At 33.9% G+C, this 24,764-nt stretch overlaps 1 protein-coding gene across 2 annotated transcripts; it reads right to left on the bottom strand.

Annotated features, from left to right (window-relative positions):
- On the bottom strand, positions 1-24,139 carry LOC128234111 (endoplasmic reticulum membrane sensor NFE2L1-like). 2 transcript variants are annotated; one of them, XM_052948125.1, is made up of 10 exons: positions 23,835-24,139; positions 18,719-18,850; positions 14,984-15,083; positions 12,837-12,916; positions 12,009-12,128; positions 10,086-10,307; positions 6,985-7,309; positions 6,406-6,681; positions 4,186-4,274; positions 1-3,900 (listed from the first exon to the last, which is right to left on the bottom strand). In XM_052948125.1, the coding sequence occupies exons 1-10, from the start codon at positions 23,883-23,885 to the stop codon at positions 3,061-3,063; spliced, it is 2,235 nt and encodes a 744-aa protein (XP_052804085.1). In that variant the 5' UTR covers positions 23,886-24,139; the 3' UTR covers positions 1-3,060. The 2 variants fall into 2 exon arrangements, with proteins under 2 accessions (XP_052804085.1, XP_052804084.1); XM_052948124.1 differs by lacking the exon at positions 23,835-24,139 and adding an exon at positions 22,695-23,514.
- Between the last annotated feature and the right edge of the window lie 625 nt (positions 24,140-24,764).

Raw genomic sequence — 24,764 nt, 5'->3', positions numbered from 1 at the left:
TTCAGTTTCATATTTATTTCATAATTAATTTTCATCACATATCAACAAAACATCAACAAATTCATCAAATGTGCATCATATACATATAACTTTCAACAAAATATATTGCAATTTCCGCTGTTCTAAATGAAGGTATGACAACTCCACCATTTAGGCAAAAAGAAAGTATAATGCTTGAAACTTCAATCAAGAGCAAAACTCTGGATAAAGATGAAAAGGATTTGATTTTTAGCGAAATAGCTTTTTGCTAAAATATTCATTCATCTGTAATAGTGGTTATTCAGCCTCAGAGAAATGATGTTAAATGACCCATAGACAACAAATTTAAGAAATCCGAGGTCAACCTTCCATCCAACTTCACTTATCAAGCAAAACAATGTTTTGTAATACACATGTTCACAAAACCAACCATACAAGGAAAGAAGTAAAAAATATAGCACAAATAGAAAATAACAAAAAGCTACATTTTATAATAAAGTATAATGCATGTCAGCTATGGTACTTAATGTAAGTAAGATTGTTAGGATCTTCATGTTACCCTGTATGTTTTTTTGTTTGTTTCAAGTTGCATCTATTTCTTAAATTACTTGAACCGAGATAATTAATTCAAAATGTGTCATTTTTTCCAAAGAAACTTGAAACCGGATTTTGCACAATTATGGTAATCCTGATATGAGAACATTAGTTTTCTTATTTAATGTTATTGCACCGTATATGATATACCTGGGGAATATTCTTGTGGAAACTCAAAACTTTGGATAACCCAAAAAAAGACAAAAGAAGAAATGTTGTAGGTAGGATGTGAATGGGGGCAATTAATAGGAAAATCTAAAACAAGATACCTGTGCATATTGGGGGAATTTTCCTTGTATGGATTTCACTATTATGTAACTTAAATGGGTTTAAACATGATTTATCGGTACATTTTATCTTCCCAGACATTGAGTCATGTCCTAAATGCACAATGTGGCAAGTGTTTTTAAATGATCGCTGCAGCTGATAAGAGGAAACCTATTTTCACAGTTTGTAATTCAAGGCGATCCCTGTCTGAATTAAGATTACCACTAGAAATGTTTACATTCTCTATTAAGTTCATATTTGTCAGAGCGACAAACCACAAATTTGACTCAATATTTCCCTGCCTACGGCCATTAATACCGAGGGATCTGTGAGTCATGGGTGTAAGGACTTGCTGAGATATTCAACAGTCAAATATATTATGCACAAACACATGAAAAGAAATGCTGCAAAATGCAGGACAAGCTCAAAACAAATGCAGCCTAAATAAGTACATTAAACAATATGACATAGTTTTAAACATACAATACACTACATGTTTTTAAATAAGACCAATGTATGATATAACTTAACTTACAGAGAGAACGAAAATTAGTCATTTGTTATGAAAATAATGTTGTTCCTTAAGCATGCTTGTCAACTTAAGCATGGAAAATTGTGAGTTAAAACTTAAGAAAAGAAACCTATTTGGCAAAAACACAGAACAGAGCTGTATTCAATGAATAAATGGCTTAACAAATCTGTGACGACAAAATTGGAATGTTTGAATTTTTTGCGTGAGCACAACATGAGAGACGGGACAGCGTTCTATTGACAATGATAACCATGGCAACCAGCAGATGACAGTGATAACAATGAGATTCCAAACTACAGCTATGATTTCATAGAGAAAAACAAATTGAGCGGCAACAATGTGTAACAGACATAAACCACATTTAGATGTCTAATCAATCTTTTGTTAACATTTTTCCATAATAAATTCACACTTAACTAAAAACAAGAAAATAATAGCGATTCATCTTGCTGGGCTTTTAGAGTCTTGCATGAGGATCGATTATTCCTAAATATGTGCAACATGATGATGCACCGAACAATGCACTGTTCTTTAGTAAAATGTGCCCAAAGTAATGCTTGATTACTGATTGTTGTGAAAAATGTGACTCCCAAAGAACGTACTCGAAGCATATTTCAAAATGAATCACTGTATACTTCACTGTATACTGTGAAAGCATATTTTTTTATGGCATACACGCTTCACATAAGAAAACAATGATTTGATGCAGTTTGAAATTTGTAAATAGTCAATCTGTTAAAAACTGTTTTAATTGCAGTTACGAGTAAACAAAGAATAAATTACTATGATGAGGATGGAAGTTTTCAGTACACAATCTCAAACAAGAATAGAACCAGTTAATGAAGAAAATAAAAAAATGATAACATGAAAACACAAAAAAAACACAATAAGAATCATACATATGCTTCAAGCCTCCCTCTGTTTTTTTATGAATAATCATCACCTTTTGATATGTAGAAGAGTAAAAAAAACTACTAAGGGAAAAAGAAACTATGCATAGTACAAGAATTGTCTTAAATAATGCCAAGGCTTTCAGTGATTTCAGTACCTATACCTCAAGTTATTACTGTGCTACAGGGAGGAACTTCCTAAAAGTATTTTATAATTCAGACAGAAGAATTTTTAAAAATTGCTGCTTCTTGGTTATTTAAGAACTGGTAAATTTTACTGTGCATGGTTTCTTCATTCCACTAGTATACATGTAGAATGGTGAGATTGTTCACATCTATCTCTTGTTACAAACAGGGCTCAAATAAATACAACCAGAGAAAAATAACAGAATATTGTATTCTCAAATGGTCTGTAACATACTGAAAAATCAAATCAGAACAGCATTCTATGCAATCCTTTCACTAAAATAGCACTTACAGATATGCTTAGCACTTCTGCCTTTTCTAGCATTTCTATTCCTTTTCAGACAAAACAGCTAAAAACTACTTTTTTCTCATAATAGATGAATAATCAATGATATACATGTTCATAGGCTAGCATTAATAGTTAGCAGAGAATACATTGATAAGCTATTTTACAATGTCATGACAAACTAATGTACTTTGATTGTAACCAAAAACTTGTATTCGTACAAAAAATATGAGAGTAGTGTACATTTTGTTCCGAAATGAATTTAGGATTAGCACTCAACCCAGATCACAGTTTTTATCACTAAATGCCTGATGTTTCTTCATGGATCATTTTTGTTCACTTCGTTTCCGTTTGTTTGGGTCTTCCTCTGATGTATAGTTTCTGGGCACTAAAAACACGTCTCCATCACTGGACTGTTGGAGGGAGAATCGTGAAGGGTCGTAGGGGTTTCCATGCTCATCTCGAAGTGAATGAAATATTTCAGAGTACATAAGTCCCAACTTTTCTTTCATTTCCCTCGTTTGTTTGTCCATAAACTGCCTCTCTCGCTGCAATTTGTCTCTCATTTTTTCCAGCGTCGTCATTTCATCCTCTAAATGCTCGAGCACCCCTATCTTCCTTTTACGGCAATTTTGCGCCGCCACCTTGTTTTTACCCCTCCTTCGAATGTCCCTTATCAGTTGAAGCTGTTGGTCATTGAACTTGTGCCTTGTCATCATTTCGTTAAACTCCTCTACCGGCGTGTTCACAATTTCATCCACAGTGTAAGGAATACTGAGCTCAGCCACTCGCTTATTGTCCTTTGACTGTGGTCCTTTATGCTTACCTTCCTTCATCAAGCCTTTCTTAGAATAGTCTTTAGGCTCCTGGCCTGGTTTAAGAGGGTATGAATGATTATGATTGATGTGACCGTTGTTGGACTGATGGTAGCCACTATGCCCATTACTTTGGCCAAAGTGACCGCCACGGCCCGTATCATTGGACGCTGAGCTAAAGTTAGACGAGCAGTTACTGTCACCACCGCTGCTGTAGCTGCACGAGTTCCCGTACTTGTAGTCATCAGGGTCGTATTTTGAAGTTTTGGGAAAAGTTGAGCTGGAATCATGACCTCCTGTAGCACCTTCCAGACCGTCAAATGGAGAAATGGCGCCATCACTGAAGTCATTCTGAAAGCAGAAAAACTTTTTTTTAAATATTTTAATTAAAATGGTGGAAAGAGAAACTGATTTGTTTTAAATGTTAACTTAGCCAGGGCAAAGTAAAAATAATATTTTATGCTTTGAATTCTTAACCAAAAACAATGGCATTTAAATTGACTTCTTGAAATAAAACAACTAGTAAGTGATGGCAAGTGCATTTCTATCACTACATCAGAAAACAGAATAATCAACATGTTTATAATCAACACACAAAATGTATCATATACTCAGTGAAAAAGTGAAATTGTATACCTGATCAGGAGAGCCAGCACTTCCCATCGACACTGCAGAGTCGCTGCTGTCAACATCCCCCCTGCTGCCAGATGGCTTAGGTGTCATAGCTGAAATATAAGAAGACATTATCTAATTGTTTATAGTTACATACTGAGTTTATGAAACCTGTCTTACCCAAAAACAAACAGTTTGTAAAACCCAGATTACCTAAAATATACCTTCAGTGGAACCATATTACCCAAAACAAAAGAGTTTGTGAAACCGGGATAATCAAAATCTGGCAAAATTTTGGTTGGTCTGGTAAAATAATTGCCAAATTGAATGTACTTAGACAAAGAAGTTAGGACAAACAGTACACAATAGTTTTTTGGTCTGTAAAAGCTGAAGTCTTTCGCGATGTTTGTACCTCCATCATTTTGATAAACACAATTTGAATTCTTACATGTCTACTAGGAAGATTTGTTTTACAAGCCAGCAAACATTACACAAGGGAGGGGCTTGTGGATTTGGGCTTATTCTAACCACTGCTATAGTAACATAATGTTTTTAAATATTTGATACGAGTTATTGACTTTGTTTTTATAAAAGTACATATTATCTTTCATAGCATTGCCCTTATAAATCCTTTTACAGTGTGTGTATACCACGTGATAAATTGCGTCATAAATGCTACGTCGGAAGGCAATATTTTGATTTGAAAAAAGACTTTAAACAAAGATAACTTCACTATTTCTTCACCATTTTAAATGAAACATAGCGCAGTCTACGCCGCTTACGGGGCCCCACCTTCGGTCTGTTACCAGAATTTGATTGCGAGTTTAGTTTCTTAAAACACTTCGACAAACTTTTTCACAATACAGCCGTCTGACGGAGCACTGTCAAAACATTATTTTGAAAACAGGTTTGTCAAAGTGTTTGATGAAACTAATGACCTCATCAAATTTCGGAAATAATTCAAATGCGGGGCTCTTTAAGCGGCATAGACTGCCCTTTGCTTCATTTAAAATAGTGTTGTAAATGAAAAGTTATCTTTGGATTTAAGTCTTCATTATAAGCAAACTTTTGCCTTCCAACGTAGCATATATGACGTAATTTATCACGTGGTATACACACACTGTTTTAACAGCTCAAATAACAACAAACACAAGATTATTCAACCAAAGCTGAAACTTCTGATCTAAATGTACTTTACGAGTATAACTTGCAAAACAACAATGCAATAACCATCAAAAGTACACATTTAAATAATCAATCATATTTTTTTGTATTTTTCTTAATGAATACTATCAATCAAAAATCCTGATAAAGGATTTACATCAAAGAAATTGCGCCGAGAAGCCACTTTATGATTTAAGACAACATCAATTCAGATCAGTCTTGGTTTGACTGTTGGTACACACATGCAAAAGAGAAACGTCACAAAAACGTCATATTTTTTCGGGGTGTCAAATTTTATTCCTTTCTTAAGTAAATTGATGAGAACCGCAATGCAACCTTCAAATAAGCATGAATTCACGTAATGAGAAAGATTTATTTGATAATATTAATTAACACCATAAAAAATAGAAATTATGGACATCAGACATTGCAAATCGGTCCAAAAATCATAATTGATCATAAGAAACAATTGGCCAACCCATTTCAATCAATTTCTCGATTATGCAATCAAACGTAAAATTATGTGATCTAAAAGAAGTAAGTTGCATTTTAATGTTCACAAGAGCACAACAATGGATAACCAAAGATGAATGCAAAATCTTGTGCTCTGTGAAGTATTTTTTTTAACAAGTTTGATTTTTTTAGATCTTGAACAATTGATTTTAGACAACACTTCATCATTGTTTAATCCCTTAATCACCATTGGTAATACAGTGAGAAGTTTAATTGGTTTGCAAACACAGAATTGTCTACAACCCGAATCATCAAACCTGGCTTTAGATCGACACCTTCCTCTTTTACCCAAAAAGATTTTCTGTAGCAAATGGCTTTAATCATAACATGGAACTTAGGCCTTTGATTCAACAAAGGATATCCCTTTGACCCTTCATGGTTCTCTCCCCAACAAGCCAGAATTCAGACATTGATAGTTTGCTAATCAAATTTACCAAGGCTAGCTATGGTGGTATAACAATCTAATTTTAAGCCACCCAGCAAACATTTAAATAATGCAAGACTTACTGTAAGGGTTGTGCTTATTATGATTAACCTTTCTCAAAACTCAAAATAATGATTCCCTACCTCCATCATCAAGCCCCATCTCTGAGAAGTTGATATCCTCCAGTTCCTCATCTTCCATAAGGTCAGGGAGGTAATCATCAACATTATCGAGCCCCCCTGGGTTATCAGAGCTGAGCACAGAGGAAATGTTGGGGAAGAAGGAGTCGCCAGGGGTGTCAATCTCCAGGGGTGCCATGCAGCCACTCCCAGGCATGCTCGAATTAAAGCCCTCGCTGCTGCATGGTGACAACATGCCAGAACTGTGGGGAGGGGATCGGTGACATCCAGACACCCTTCCTAGAGAAAAGAAATATGCATATAGATAACAATAGTTTCTTTTGTTTGCAAAATCATTAATCCATTATGCATTATAGGAACTGATTTTCCATAAGAAGTGCAGCATGGGAAATTTAAGTAAAATTTTCTTCTTCACATGCTCACAAAAACCTGATCAACTTGTACAATAACTACAATGCTTATGATTTGTTACATTTAAAAGAACATATTTTTACTTTATCAATGAGGATTGAACCAAATATCACAATAGTAACAAGTACAATGAATCAAGTTATTTTTACTGCTTTATTTGCAGCTGCTTACCGGAGTTGTTAAATGTGATATTGCCGTTCATGGGTGCAGGGGTTGGCATTGAAGCATTCTGTATGAGCATAGAGCTGGTGTTGACAGGCATGACTCCAGAGTGGGGGTGACCGGGCATGGTCATATTGGCCATCTCATCTTGACCGACCATTGACCGGTTGTTCTGTGGAAGGTCCAGTAGAGTGACCAGGTCCTGCCATGTCGCTTCGAGATTGTTCTGTCTACCTCCCTGTACTGCCGCTACCTGCTGCTGCTGTTGTCGCTGCTGCTGCTGTTGCTGCAGTTGATGATGCTGGTGCTGAACAAGATGTTGCTGTGATATGTTCTGCAAAATATTTTTTTTCTTTATACTAATGAAATTTAGAAATCTAACATACGAACAAGGGATGTATACACTATAAAATGGAGATATCTTTCCAACTGAACAAGGGCTTGAACCAGTCATATGGAACAGGGATGTATACACTATGAAATAGAGAAATTTTACAGACCAAACAAGGGCATGAACCAGTCATATGTAACAAGGATGTATACACTATGAAATAGAGAAATTGTACAGACCAAATGAGGGCTGGAACCAGTCTTATGAAACAGGGATGTATACTCTATGAAATAGAGAAATCTAACAGACCAAACAAGGGCATGAACCAGTCATATGTAACAGGGATGTATACACTATGAAATAGAGAATTTTCACAGACCAAACAAGGGCATGAACCAGTCATATGGAACAGGGATGTATACACTATGAAATAGAGAAATTTAACAGACCAAACAAGGGCTGGAACCAGTCATATGTAACAGGGATGTATACACTATGAAATAGAGAATTTTCACAGACCAAACAAGGGCTGGAACCAGTCATATGTAACAGGGATGTATACACTATGAAATAGAGAAATTTTACAGACCAAACAAGGGCATGAACCAGTCATATGTAACAAGGATGTATACACTATGAAATAGAGAAATTGTACAGACCAAATGAGGGCTGGAACCAGTCTTATGAAACAGGGATGTATACTCTATGAAATAGAGAAATCCAACAGACCAAACAAGGGCATGAACCAGTCATATGTAACAGGGATGTATACACTATAAAATAGAGAATTTTACAGACCAAACAAGGGCATGAACCAGTCATATGTAACAGGGATGTATACACTATGAAACAGAGAAATTTAACAGACCAAACAAGGGCATGAACCAGTCATATGTAACAGGGATGTATACACTATAAAATAGAGAATTTTCACAGACCAAACAAGGGCTTGAACCAGTCATATGTAACAGGGATGTATACACTATAAAATAGAGAATTTTCACAGACCAAACAAGGGCATGAACCAGTCAAATGTAACAGGGATGTATACACTATAAAATAGAGAATTTTCACAGACCAAACAAGGGCATGAACCAGTCAAATGTAACAGGGATGTATACACTATGAAATAGAGAAATTTAACAGACCAAACAAGGGCTTGAACCAGTCATATGGAACAGGGATGTATACACAATGAAATGGAGAGATCTTTCCAACTGAACAAGGGCTTGAACCAGTCATATGGAACAGGGATGTATACACTATGAAATGGAGAGATCTTTCCAACTGAACAAGGGCTTGAACCAGTCATATGGAACAATTAAGTATACACTTACTTAGCAAATTAAGAAATTCAACCAGCCGAACAATAGTTTGAACCAGTCACATGGAACAGTGAATAAATGCTATGGAAACATGAAAGCGGACAATCAAACATCTCTGGTAAATCATATATGTTGGGAGTTATCCAGGCCTGAAAGGTTCAGCTGTTTGCAAATGATTTACACTAATCATTATCAATTGATGAGGTCAAAACTTTTGTCTATGTACATTATATAAAGCAATGATTTAACAATTGAATAGTGACTACATTTCCCAGCAGGTTATTTTTCAAAGTCAATACATCAGACATACAGTTTAGTATATTTGAATTTGAATTTCATTGCCAACCCCCCTAGACAGACTTGAATTGTGAATAATTGTCATAGGAATAAATTGCTTTTAAAAATAATGATTATCAGTATTTATACAAGCATACATGAGAATTCGTTATCTATTATCATTAAATACTTTCATGAATAAATAAGTTTCAATTTGGAGCACAAGCTTTTAAAATAAATATTTGTCAAGGGTAAAATCAATTGTGCATTTTCTATACCCTATCCAACATTAATATTGCGAACAGGAAATTATCCCGCTAAGAACAAAATCTATACTTGGCAGCATTCATATATCAGGTGCAGCTAAATCAATATCGGTATATAATTGCGGACATTTTTTTCCACCAATATAAAATCCTATTTACCTACATGGATGGTGTAATATATATATATATATATTAAAATTATGTTAGAACATTTTTAAAGTTATGCTCCAGTAACTCGCCAATCTAATTTTAATGGTTGCTACAGATTCACTCAGTGTACACCCATTTCTATTACGCCATTTAGTTCAACCGTAACTAGATGAGGAAAAGATTGGCTTGATGTACACAAATCACAATAATTGTATTCTCTATTTAAAGTGACGCACTTTAAAGTAACATCATTTACATGAAGATTCACTGATACATCTTCGACAAGAAAATAAATAACTACTTTCAGAGGAACATAATTTTATCATGATCAAAATTGTATATACAATTAAGATTTCATCGTTTTACCACAATATGTCACCCTGTTAGTCAATATGGTTAGTCAAGCTAGGTTTATATATGATTATCATGTATTACCCAGGTATCTGCTTATTATAAAACAAGAGCCTCTTCCAGTTTATATGCAAACAAATCGATATATCCCATTGTATTAAGATGTTTTCCTTCACTGATTTTTTTTAATTTTTGGTCAATGCTATACTATGAAAATTCTTATAATGAATAATTTCACTATTATTTAAACAAAAGGACAAGCAAAATGTACAATAATTTATAACTAAAAAACATTACATATACGGTTGTTCTTTGTACACATATTTTTCATCTCAGATAATAGTCATTGTCTTTCATAAAACAAGCTGCAATGAGTATGTCAAACTGTTAACATCACTAACGGTTACATACCTGTGGGTGTGTGTAATTATGTTGGTGGTTGCTGTATGAGCCCGTAGCATTATAAGCTGGGTGAACTGATGGTTGGGCGCCAGTGTAAGGCTGCATCACCTGGGGGCAGGGGCGCTGAGGGGCCACCGACTGCTGGGGGAACCGCCCCACAGGGCCACTGTGGGGCCCGGAGCCCATCGATTGGTTGTAGGCAGGAGGGGCCATCGTGCCATTGTACATGCCCTTTTTGAATGAGCAATTATGTGCAGGTTAAGATCATGTCCATTTGTTACATTCTGCGCAGATCTTATATTCACAGTTTAAGTCAGGAATATTTCATGATTGTAGTTTATTCAAATTTATTTTAAGTCCACAGGTGTTAACTGATATGAATCACTGTCCAGTTTTTTTGGGGGGTAGAAACAAGTAATGGAGTCCTTTTGGACAGGCAAAGACAATGTTCACCAGGTGGGGATCTAAACAAAGACCTTAATTTATCTTTTTTTTTAATTTATTATTATAAAAGAAGTGTTTTGAATTTGAATATAAAATCTGGCGAAAATTATATATTTGCAATAAACAAGGACCTTGTGAATTACAAACAATCTTATTTCACCGTGATTAATATACATAAATTAAGATAACCAATAACATGGATGGTTTAAAAAACATAATTTAGCAAATCTCATTACATCGAGACATCCTTAGATTATGTCTGGTTAAAAAACTAATGTCAACGCATAACGTTTGGTTAGGTTTAGGCTTTCATAAAAACAATGGTCTATTCTTTATAACAAATGACTCTTTCACTACACTTGATTGAAAATTGATGGTTTTAAGCCATCCTGAAACCTCACAATGTGGTCAACTCGTTCAACTTGTGGAAGACTTAAAAAGATGAAACAAGAGAGGGTGCATTCATATTACACTAATAGAGCCAATTACATTAGCTCCAGTCATTGGTTGCAAGAGAATGTCTACAAAACATAGATGGGAGATAAAACGTCTTCATTTTTTTTCCAAATACAAAACATTTCAACAAAAAATATTCAGTCAAAATCATTCATTAATATAAAGTTTTAAGTGATGCTACTTGGTAATAAAAAGCAAGTTTGCCTTTTTTTACACCTCATTGACTCTTTATGTGATGAATTGGTTTCAATTTTTGAGTAATAATATTTTACGTGCATGAAGCAATTTTCTATTTATTGGAGACATGCATATTCTTTTTTGGTTATAAAAAGTATTCACTGTGCAAAACACCATTACAATAAATGATTGTGTATTAATGATAATTCATACCAATCTATCATTATTTACCCACAGAAAACAAACATTTTGATGCAAGTCCCCATAATGTTACAAATTAAAATGCCTTTATTTAGTGACAAAAACAGTCTTCATTTGTTCATAGATAATCAGCGAGCTCCAGTAATGCATAATAACCATTGTGGGATTTCTGGATAAATAAAGATAGTTTATACTTAGAAAACATGTATCAGTAACATTTAGGTTTTGGGAAGAGAGGCTGAAAATTGTTCAACATCAGAGAGAAGGGGTTGGACACAGCAAGGTGTCAAATAATAGTGGTTTTACTCATATTACACAAACAAGACACCAATATGACTTGATATAAGGAAAGGCTCTAGAAAAATTAAATGCCAAAGTTCTGGTTATCCTCAAAAGTTATGAAGTTACCACTGAAAGTTTTACCCCAATACAGGATTTCAAGCTTAGTATACCCCCCCCACCCCCCCAAGTTAAAGGGATAGGCTTCTACCAGATAGACAAACAACCACACGGAGGCTTGATTATAAATGAATCCTAGGTGCGGATGAAATTCCCTCCTGGGTACAAAACTGCTTCTAAGATTATTGATAAAAAGGCCCCTTCTTACGCTTGTTGTTCTCAGCTCATATTTTAATGACTGTTTGATATTCCTACCTGTTGCTGGGTGGCGTAGCTTGGAGGGGGGTGGCTGGGCATGACGCTGTAGTTCCTCTGTGGCTCCTGGGCCATCCCATCCCCCATCATCGGAGGAATTGTATCAAAACTCGATACAAACTGAAGATTATACAAGAATATTATGTTTTGGTGTGAAAACTAAAAATTAAGAAATAGGTTATAGTGTCTACTTTAAATCTTATGATTTGCCTACTCTATGACCATTCACATATATGTTAAAGACGAAGAAATGTTTGGAAAACTGGTTACATGCTATCTATATTAGAATGCAAACTATGAAATATGTATTTATGTATGGCAAAGAAGGCAATACACCATATTATAGACATTAATTTGTTCAAGAACTAAAATGTACAAAATTATGTGATAAAGGACAGTCAATAGATAATGATTTTTTAACTTCAAACAATTGCAGCATTAACAGAATTTCACATCAAAGACATAATGCCTTTCCCAATCAAGAATATTGTCGACATCAAAGACACACCTTTGACTGACTTTTCGTAATGTGATACATCCATAAACATATCTGAGCAATTATCTCTTTAATTTTTTTACTTTTGATGAAAAATTCTATTGACCTTGCATAAAAACGTATGGCAGTTGAGAAGAGGTAATTGATACATTTTAAGTCTTAAACTAAGGAATATCCATAACATTTAAATGGACATTTTCTACAACCAATAATCAGTAATGGCCATGAAAAAAAAAAAAAAAAATATATATAGTTATATATATATATAGTTGTTAGCGTACCCTATCGGTAGGGTAAAATGAAAAAGCGGAAATATATATATCCATAATTACCTGTTCTTGGGGTAGAACTGTGAGTTCCGCCTGTGAGGAAGGGGGAGCCACCCGAGAACCCGACAGGGGCACCCACTCTCCTGAAACACACACACAAGGGAGGTTGTTTAATACAAGGGAGGTAATTTGAAAAGAAAAATATCTTTATGAGATAAAATCCTTAACATGCATTGTACAAATGAAACCATATTAATGCAAATTTATCAAAATGTTTTACTGTTCGTATGTGTGAATTAAAATACTTAAATTTCTTCTTTAATAATAACTGAGCAAAATTGGATTTTTGGCCCAATTTTCCCAACTGAAAAAGGATGTTTTTCCTCATTCGTTCTTTGATAGTACATAACAAGTGTCATTTAAATGAAAGTCATTCTTCAAATTGAGTGGTATTTCAAACATGTTGTCATCTGACATGGTAACTTACCAAAAAAAAAGTGGAAAATTAATAGCGCAATTAAAACAACCATATTCATGTTTTCTAGATGTCTCAGTGGTTTGTATGCAAAAACAAGTGAACCTTTGAACTGATGACCATGTAAGACAATGATAAAGCAATTAAAGCAGTTTGCCTTTGGCTACCACTATCTGACCATTAAACCAGGAATATCAACTTATCAGATTAAAGATTCTCTCAATTAGATTTCAACTTTGACAATAATTGTAAATACAAAGAGCCTGAAAAAAGGCATATTAAACATTATATTTTTATATGATCTTGTTGGTATCCGATGAACAAAGTTGGATGCATGGTGACCCCATGGTTTATTGGTATGACTTGAAAGTTTGGTTTATAGAGCAAGAAAATGTAAAAATATACTGAAACAAATATTACAAACTAGCTTTTCTGGCCTTAAAAGATTGCAAAATATGTCATTTTAAAATTGATTTCAAATGAGATCAAGAACATAAACACAAACTGCATTAACATGATCTATTTTGTGTTATTGGCCATTTGTTTAAAAAAATATATATACTGGTATACAATATTATTAGAAATCGGCAAGCAAAACCTCTTCAAACCAAAATTTTATAAGGCTTCCTGGCATAAGACACTGTACAGTCCTTAAGAAAAAAAGGTTTTAAAAACATCAAACTTTGTGTAGTTTTTCTTCACTATTTTGACAATAAGCTTAATGAAATGGAGATAGATACAAGGAAGTCCAGATGTGATTCCTTTGATCTTTACTTGTAAAATCTGGATTTTAACCAATGTTCAGCAGCAAGCATGAAAAAAGGTCATATTTCATATGTGTAAAATTCTGACTCCTATGGCTTATCACTATTAGACCAGATATTTAAAAGAGAACCTATGTTACACAGTCGGACCATTTAGTAATGAGGACCTTAAAGTTACACAGTCAGACCAGATGAAAAATAGGACCTAAATTGCTCAGTCAAACCATATATCAATGAAGATCTACGTTACACAGTCAAGACCAGATATTAAAAAGATGACCTACTGTAAGTTACAGTCAGACGAAATATTGGCAAGAGGACCTAAATTATTCAGTCAGACCAGATATTGGCAAGAGGACCTAAATCATTCAGTCAGACCAGATATTGGCAAGAGGACCTAAATAATTCAGTCAGACCAGATATTGGCAAGCGGACGTTAGTTACTCAGTCAGATCAGATGGCAAAAGGACACAGAAAATTGATTCTCATACTATGTGTGTACATGATGATCAAAACATCGGACAGATTTTGTTATTCTTAACTTTACAGCAACAAAGGTATATACACTCGAATCATGTGAAAAAATGATCAATAACATTAACACAGTTCCAGAAACTGGCCAAGTTTGTTACAACTCATCCCTCATCTTTTCTGTATTAGGAAGATGAATATAGAATGGTTATCAAAATTTGGCTAAAAAGATCCCGAATATTCCCAGTTTGGTTTACAGTTATTATTTATTAGCTAAAAATGAATTTTTATTCCATACAAGTCTACAAAAAAGGCTTGTTCTGCTAATGGCCTAAAATAAACATGGGTCCGTTTGTAGGGATTTTTGCATGGCGAACAGTACCTTCCCAATTACACTTATCCTTCTGATTCCAAGTCACATCAACATTCAAATTTGATTTAAAGGCTGCCAATCCCTTTGGACCCTTTTGAAAAAACACATTATTTTTCTTCCAACTCACCTGTCTCCCCATCCTGGGTGAAGTTGTCATGGAGCCATTGTTGTTGCTCATTATGTCGCTGCTCTTCAAGCTTCTTTTGCAGCAAGTCCTCATCTTTTTGCTAAAATCAAAAAACAAAAAATTTTAGATACCAGGGTAACATGTATAAACATCTTTTTAAACATATATGCTAAATTTTCATATTATATCTCTTTTACACAACACATTTAATCAGAATGATATCGGTCTACTCTGAGCTGATAAAAAGACGTGAGACTACCCATTCCAGGGCTAAAATTGCTAACCATTATATGGGTTGGAAATTCTGAATTAATCTTTCCTAAAAATTGACTCTTTTGTACATTGAGCCTTTTATGGGACAGGTCGGAATCAGGAAAAAATCTTTAAATACTCAAATTATTAACAATAGAATTTGAGTAAAAATGGGCCAATTGTTCAGAACTTTGTGAAAGTTAGCAGTGTTGTTAATGTCATTGTTGTTTACTTTCAAATCTGAACTACTCTTGAAGCTCTAGACAAACTTTCAGCTGTGCTTGTTTTATGAAACATATGAGCACATCATGAAAAAGTTAACCTTTCAAAATTAACCATGAATTTTAAATTCTAGAAATTTTAAAAAGGCTTTTAGTAGGTTTTGAGCTACTTGACTAATATTTAGTTTATTTTTCTACGTGACGTACTAAACCTACTAAAAGCCTTTTTAAAATGACTAGAAGGAAATAATTTGTGTTTTCTTAAAATATGTCATTTTTTGGCAATTGTAACATACCAGAAGACCATAACATGTCAGAAAGTATTGCTCACGATTCAATAACTTAATGTGATACAGCCTGACACTGAAGAATCGCTTGACGACCTTATAAAATACATAATTATGAAAATGAATGCAAATACAAGGCTACATGAATAGAGATCAAAAACTATCATAGCCATTAATAGAGAAAACTGTATACACAAAACACTACTCTATTGTTTTTCAAATGATCTATCAACATTAAAATGGTTGAGGCCTGCTGTCAGAACATAGCTATAATTTATTTTTACAGACATTAAAATCAGAATAATTTTCAATTGAATATTCCAATCACTGCAAGTTGTAGTTCGTTTTTGTGGGAAAATCTATTACAAACAGCAAGTGACAAGGCTTGTAAATATTAATTGGATATTTTTTCTTCTTATTAATAGTTTAATTTGTTTAAAAACAAAACAAAACAAAAACATCCAAAATTAAATGTGACAGATAATGCTATACAAGTATGTATAACATTGATTTGTTTGATTAAGTTTTTGTTAACAAAAGACAATGCTTATTGTCTTGATACCAGTTATCCCCAAGTTGGTATTGAATTTGTCTGAATACTAACATCAAAACAGAGATTAAAATCTTCTTAATTACTGGAACAAAGCGTGGGGGGCACAAAATACCTAGGTTTAAATGATACTGTAGCTGGCCTTGGTCTGACCTCATTCCTTTAAATGATCCTTATCATGTCATGTACATTTAAGTCAAAGATTTGTTACCTATCAGGCCATATCTTGTAAGAAACCTCCGACACACTTTAAGATAGAGGGGCATTTTACAACAATTATCAGAGGGACAATGTTACTCATCTGAAGACAACACATGTTGCTTGGGCGAGTCCATTTGTTTGAAATCAGAAATAAGGAAAAAAAATCTATTCGGTCAAATAAGGCTTTTGAAATCTTCTTATTAACCAGCTTCCTTGTCTTTGATACCGAAATTGCAAAACAAATACAGTATAAAAAATATTCTGGGTTTAGTGGGTTGCGAATCCATGCTGATATAATCAAGGAAGTAGGAAAACTGACATCAAAACCTCACGCCCACAAGGACTCTTATACAATCATGGGAATCACTTTTAAGCCTTTTTTTCAATCACTTTACTAATTCTATTCAAAATTGTGGACATGAAAAAAATATTTGAGCATATATCAACATGTGTTAAAGGGTTCCAGCTAACAGTATCACTTTATGATAGTTTTAACACACATATAACGATTGCCACAGGTTTTTCGTCATACAAAAAAGTGCATTTCACAAAAAACATGAGTGACTCCCTTTTAAAGTAACTGTGTACTGTGGTGTAATTGATACAGTCCTCAACTGCAGACCAACAGCGCCTGGGCTCCAATCCTGCTGTCAGCTGATTTTTTATTATTCATTTTTTCTTCTTTTTTATTCAAATTTTCTGATTTTTTAACACAACATAAAAACCCCCCAGCTTATGGGCTTTGTGTACAATCACAATGCGTAACATGCATTTAATCCTTTATGCCCATCAGAAAATTGTAAATGCGTAAATTGTAGTGATTCATCAGTGATTTTTTTTTTGTGAAATTTACCGCCGAATAACGGCTGTTTCCCCTCGCCGAAAATCGTCCAATTTTCCCAAAAAATAGTCATATTTTCCAAAAAAAAAGGTTATCAATTCCTCTCAGAAATGAATAAAAAATACAATTATGAATTGTCATATTTTTTTCCGGCAATATTTATAGCCGGTATTCATGTCATAAAGTATCCTTTTTTCCCCATTAATGAATACAAATTCCAAATCTGGAGTTCTCAAACTAAAAATAATAAGAATAAAAGACGATGGAAATGTAAACAAAACAGTTATTTCCCCTACATGCAAGCGTCTATTCACAGAGACATACAATGATGTAACATCCGCGTCATGGTGAAAGGTGGATTTTCATTGGTTGAAATATATTTTTTTATCCAATCAGAGAGTATGTAACAAATTAAGAGTTAAAAACATTGTGTTAAAAACGTGTGTCATTGTCAACAAAAGGATTAATAATTCAAAAGTGACAGTTAATTATTCGGTGCAGGAGGGGTTTAAAATAACTAATTAAATAGACAATGCTGTTCTTTGTCATGCCTCACCTACATGTTTACATATATGACATTGACCTTCATTGCCAATATCGCAAAATGACAGAACTGAGAAATGAAACTAAAAGTAGACAACTGGGTGAAATGACAAAGTATTTATTTATTATAATGATGGTGTATTTACTTTTTGATGAATGCCGAAGGAAACATGTTGATGAGATTTTACAAAATTCATTCATTTGTTTTTTGATCAATTGCAAACAAGACTCTTTGGAAATTGGAAAAAATAAAAATATTGATATATTAATTCCATTCTCTCTATGAGTGTGAAAGTCATCATTTTTATTAGACAGCAGATTTTGTATCCAATTTAAGAGGAATTAAGAAATTGTTTATTTCAAAGAGTTAAAACAAGGGATTAAACAATGTAAGGTGTTAACAGAGTCAGTGTATATTATGATGAAAATACCAATTGTAATTCATTAAAGTATTATATAAATTATATCCTTTGTTAATATTTATGAATAATTTCCCAACATTGATAGGGATCATTTGGCACAAAAATCATGTTTTACATGTTTTGATGATAGTAACTGTCATTAAAGAGAGTTGAAACAGTTTTGATAGGTTTCATTGTTACTGGTTATTTTAAATGACCATTTTAATGTACATTGTATTTTCCCAATTTTGGGAATTAACACGCTTATTTTCCCAATTGTAAAGCCACAGGTGGTTTTGAGAAGTTAAATAAAAATCACTGTTCATCTAAGGTAATCATAAAAAGCAGTGTCTTCCAAATCTCTAGTGCAATCAAGATCAATAAGTGTGAAACTTTTTTTCAATGTTATTATTTCAAGTAAATTATTACTATAACAGACCTTCTGCCTGTCTTTCTGCAGTTCAATCTCTCTGTCCCGCTCAAGTTCTCGACGCAGATTAGGGTCAAAGACCTCTTTACCGATTCCAAGATCAATGTCCTGTCGCCATAGCACCTCTATCAGATCCAGATCCTGAAAAAAATAAAATGTTATAACATTACTGTAAAGCCAACATCCCAACAGACTGACAGTTTGTACCATCCAAAAAACATTATTTTTTTTCATCATTGTATTTACAATACTCACATTACTTAAACCGCGCGTGATTGTTGGGTCAAATGGCATAAATTACTCTGCTACAATAAGAAAATAGAAAAAGTCCAAAATAGCCAATTAAAAGCACTGGCATGAAATAACTTTAATATGTATAACTGATTTTGGATAAACTAACCACCATAGCCTTAATTCCAACCCAGGTTTTCTGAAATACTATTTTTAAACACTACAATAAACAAAGTATTTTTATTTTATTTACCTCAATATTTTGAACACATCGTTTATCTAAATCAAACAAATGCATGTTCAAACTGTGCACAGAACTGAGAAGACAGTTCTAGTTACAGTTCTGAAGATGCATTTACGGTCACAGTATATAACTTATGAAATTCCAGATCATTCCAGCCACCACAAGATACAGCCTATCACTAACTGTGACTACTGGTATTTCGAATTCTCTTTCATAAAAATATATGAACAACACAAGAAGGGATGGAGCTTACAATGAAAACAATATGGCACTTTATTAACACATCCTGGCGGACAGGTGATGGCAGAATGTGACTTATTTTGGACACAACAAACTGTGAGTTCTTGGGAACTTTGGGAACTCCATGTATTGAAAGTTCTGGGACTATTTAAATGACAATTTATTGTAAACGTGACTACAGTATCTTTTATTCACATCAGTATAACAGTGGTGGAAAATGATTTCAAATGATTTTGAATTCATGTGTGATGGCAGTATTTTTCAAATATTAAACTTTTTAATTTCATATTTTTTGACATTTTATATGCCATACTTATTGGTCGAATATCAGCCGTTTTACTGTGAAACTGACTGGTAATAGTAATCATGGCTCACCAAACAAAACAAGAGCACTGCACGCAGATGACAAGGCTCGACATTGCACGCAGATGACAAGGCTCGACATTGCACATAGATGACAAGGCTTGACCGTTAGAATTTCGTATTTGTCTTTAGTTGTGGGAGTAGTAACTGCAGGGTTCTCATTTAGTTTTGGTAGAACCGTCTCAAATAGTAATGTAACCGGCCAGCTTTTACTTACTCTACTTAAAATTAACTTGTTTCTACCAAATTTGAACCGGCCAAATTACCATTTGAACAATTCATTTCTGACGGCAGGCGGTTTTTACGGAGATCACTGTAACTGTTTATAATTATATTTGACACCATTACATAAAGACAACAAAGCTATCGTAGCTGTCATAAATGAAAGAAAAGAGACTTTGACTTATTTCAGATTGATAAGGCAAATTGAAAACAAAATCTCAAAAACTAGACTTGTTTTAGACAGAACATAGTACCTGCATGTATTCTTATATTCTTCAACTTCTTACATGTTAAGATTTCAGTGCTATGAGCGAAAGCATGTTCGTTTGAAAGGCCTCATCAGTCACTAAGAATGATTTCAACCATCATATATGTAAGTAACGTTGCCATTGATTTGAAGGTCTTAATAGAAAATTTAACATTCCCCTATGAATTCTGCTTAAATGTTTAATTTCCTTAAGAACTCCAAATAAACAATAACCAGTACTTAGTATACAGGGGCAATGACTTATACATGTACATGTAAGTATGTAAACACTGATTAGACTAATATGTGAAAAACAGTATCACCAGTAACCATTCCCAAACAGGTGAGGTGAGAGATGAACCAGTACATGTCATCTACACATTGGCAATCCATAACAGTTTAAACCCTTTATCATTCTGTTTTAGTTTCTATGAACTGTGTTGTACCGTAACAGTTACAATGAGAATGTACAGTATTGGTAACTGTTTTTTGACAGAGGTCTTAATTAATATGTGAATAAATTATCAATAATGACAATTCATGAGCATAGATAACAAATAATGGAACAGGTGGTCACTTGATGGGTCAATAAAAGTTAACAGAAAGATGGTCAAATTTATTATGATTATATTCATTTTAGTGTTACTGGCAAATGTGCAAGTAATATAAAATAACGACAAAAAGTCATAGCCAGGCTAGAGTGGATTTCAGAGACAAGGCAGAGAAGTCACAACAGTTAAAAAATACTTTTTAAGTATATTTGATATTAAAGGACACTTTGACCGAGAAAAATGTGCATCACTCAAAGTGTAATTTACCGAAACTGAAAAGGGAAAATTATCCTTGATAAATGAATTATACAAGCTCAAAATGTAATTCAAGACTTTGGTGGGTCAGGCTACATTAACCATCTATGGCAAGCTAACAAATGCCGGCTTTATTGGTAAAATGATTCATTATATGAGCTGTACAACTCTGAAGCCTCAGATAACACTCAAGTTTACAACTTGTATTACCTGCAAATTGAACGCTTCCAAACATGGGTGTGTTTTACCCATACCTATTCAGTACAAAAGCTCTTTGTTAGATAAGATCTACTTGAATTTCTATATAACTACATTTTCTCAATTTATTTGCCCTAACATTGCCGCAAGCGAAAACAAATTAAATTTAGAAAAAAATTAATCCTGACGAACGTCTTTAAAAAGGGAACTGCTACGAAATTTAAGATACCACGATAGGATTACTGATAGTTTAAAACCACATTTGCAATAGTTAGAGCTTTAGTGTTAGGTCAGCATAAGGTTAAAACTTATCTTTCAAAAGAAACTGTAAATAGTTTGCTAACATCCACAATAGAAAATGGACAGAAAGTGAAAATTACAATACCACACCAAAGAAAGGTTTAAACAAAATTGCAAACAATACTAGGTTCAAGATGTGAATGTTTTAACAGCTGCCAATGGTCATTTTGAATACTAACAGTCGGCGGTCCAAATAAGCATAAGCCAGCTATGGCAGTATGAACTGATAAAATATCAGACTAGTTCAAAGTTTTAATTTTACTTTGGCAGGCTCGTAACTAACATTTCTCTTGAACCAAGCTGAGTTTTGTAAGAACAATGTAAAACAATGTCGATAGAATGTAATTCTGAATACAACTTGCGTTTCTCGCCCCATTTTCTGGAGATCACCAAAATATTTAGATAAATTCAGAAATCAAAACTTGTTTCAGCTCATCACTACCTCAATAAAATCGAAGAAATAATAAACACTTTAAAAATAAATTTAACACCTATCGAAAACTTGAACATGCCTAAAATTCATTCTGATAATAAGACAGTACTGTAGCTATATTAAACAATTATGGCAATCATTTAACCTGTGCTACCCAAAATATATGCTTATGCTGTATTTTCCAGAAAACTTTAAATTTTATGTCTTGAAGGGACTTGACACCAGATGGTCCCAAAATAAATTATTACCAAAACCTAAAAACATCATTTATTTGACTAATGGGAAATATACATTTAGATTCTGTAGAGTACTTGTGTCATACATGTTATGCTGATTAAAACATTTACAAAAAATAAATAAAACAATAGAATTCATAAACACATACATGAATCAGTGATTTTTCAGACCAATTTGAGGCCAAATTTCAGCCCCATTCCCATAGTTAAAACATAAACTTATTTTAAATATGTAAAAAATGACATTTTTCTAAATTAGCCCAAACTGGGTTTTTTTTGTCAAGAAAAGTTGGGTGTATTCCTAAAGATTTTTTTTTTATCTCATTCTATCATCTTTTCTAGTTTCTATTTAAAGAAAATCTTGTCAATTTAAGGCAAAATGGGAACGGCCCTGGCCTTAATCCCAAAATGGTGGAAAAATTTTTTTTTAACATATTTGTCGCATACAAAGTGTATTTTTTGTACCTCTCTGGTAGGGTCCGTTCCTTGTAAGGTTTGGAGTAATGGTGTAAGACTATTTATATTCTCCTCTAACACTGAAAGCAAATTTACTCCTTCTTCCTGTAATTCATCTATGGTCTGAGTCTGAGACTCTGGTGGCAGACTGTTGTTGTTTTCATCATCATGTTCATCATTTTGTGGCTCTGCCTCATGGGCAACAAAATTAGCATTTTCCGAGACCAACAAAAACGTGGGAATGTTTATTTCATTAAGTTGGTGTGGATTGGGACGAAAAGATCTAATGTCTCTGTAAAATGAAGTCCCAAAAATGTTATTAGCATCGATATCTTTCCTGTAAATTTCTGGAGAGCCCAGATGGGCATCTTGTAAAAGATGAAAACTTGTTTGTGTGTAGGCAGCGGTCTGTCCTTGTAATATTTCTTGAACTTCCGGGTAGTTCACATAATTAACATTCAAATAATTGTTTAAGTCAGTCCTCAAGAGACTTAGAACAATCGCTATTTGGATGAGACCGTCGGTGAAATATTGTTTCAGCATGGCTCTACTTTCGGTTTCAATATTAACCGGAAATTACTTCCCTTGGATTACGAATAGTCTAAAAATAACTCACAAAGAGAGTCCCAGCTTTACAACAACTTCAAAAAATAAGCAATAACAGCCCTGTGGGGCTTTATAAGAACGGCTACAACATCGTTTTATTATGTATCTATAACACACTTAAAACGTTCACGAAATCCTGAAGGAACAAAGCAGAATTGTCTATTATTTCCCCGGCATGCGATTTCCGTCTGTCTCCAATGTGATTCAGCGTTATTGAATTTGACGTCATCACGCGCATGCCTAGTATGTGTACAGGTATCAACTTCCGGAAAGCAGGTACTCTGTGGCCTAATTAGAGTCAAATTAAGGGCTAGTTCACTATCAGCTGGTCGGTATTGTTCCGTAAAACCAAATGAAATTGCGAAGATGATGAAAAACAACAACAACCTAAAATGTGAGAATGAAAAACAAACATACTCCCAAAATTGCAACACACCTGGACTGTTAACCCTATTTGTCATCATGCTTAGCAGTGACCATCACACTAAAATCCCTTAAGCACTTAAGGTGACATCTCTCTATTATATAGAAATTATACAATACCTGTGGAACCGCTAGGTTATGCGGCTGAACAACTGGTAATTCCATCATCATTACTGTTTAATCCGAGAAAACATTGAAACTAGATCACTGTTTCTGAACTTAAAAATATTATATACAATCAAATAGTGTTATAAACTATCCGTTCACAAATCCAATGAATATATATCACTTTTGAATAACAGTAAAATTTCCCAAAAATATGGCAATCGGAAATATTTTAACACTAATAAGGCACTTGGTGGAGAGAGTCTTTCTGTATACTACACCAATAGGTATTGGAGTCTAACTAACCGCCTATACTGTCATTGGAGTGAGTAGCAAAACCTACTTTGCCTAGGTCAACCAATACATATCTCTCATTGGCTTAAGGTTTGTCACGTGAAAAAGAATTTATATCAAAAAAGTTTTTGCTCTTATATCTATTTTATCTAAGAGGAAGGTTAACAATTAGGGATATGAAAATGTCAAAGTAAATTAAAACTGTCCCGTCACGATATAAACATTATGTTCTGTCGGAACGACTTTTGCCCAAGATGAAACTTAACAACTGTTTCTGGTATAAAACACTATATATGCCGAGATTTCGTGATAATTAATTGTGTGCCGCTTGAAAAATGTAGACATGAATACAGACCATAGAAACTGCAGACCGTCATTTGAGCACTTTAAATAAATTAATCAAAACGCGTATATTTACGTAACATGCAAAATATAATCATTTATGTCTTATATCTACTCTTAAGGTATTAAATAAACCAATCATTTGTAAATTATAAATGCAGTCCGTTGGGAAACGACACGAAACGCACGGGCATGTCAACCCCGATGATTTACCGGTTGTCTTTCCAGCCAATCGTAATAACTCGTCCATTTCCGGAAAACTCGGACACACTCGCTTTATCTCGGCAATATCCGTATTTCTCGGCAATG

The sequence above is a fragment of the Mya arenaria genome, chromosome 5, assembly GCF_026914265.1.
Source record: "Mya arenaria isolate MELC-2E11 chromosome 5, ASM2691426v1".
Classification (NCBI taxonomy): Eukaryota; Metazoa; Mollusca; class Bivalvia; order Myida; family Myidae; genus Mya; species Mya arenaria.
The sequence above is the reverse complement of the archived record's forward strand: the minus strand, read 5'-3'. Positions and strand labels throughout refer to the sequence as shown.

Bases quoted from the DNA above. Each gene is read 5' to 3' on its own strand.
- LOC128234111 (XM_052948124.1), bottom strand. From the start codon at position 23,228: ATGCTGAAACAATATTTCACCGACGGTCTCATCCAAATAGCGATTGTT. The intron at 12,129-12,836 runs GTAATTATGGAT...TATAATCTTCAG, and splicing joins CAGTTCTACCCCAAGAACAG to TTTGTATCGAGTTTTGATAC. The intron at 7,310-10,085 runs GTATGTAACCGT...AATATTTTGCAG, and splicing joins ATAATTACACACACCCACAG to AACATATCACAGCAACATCT.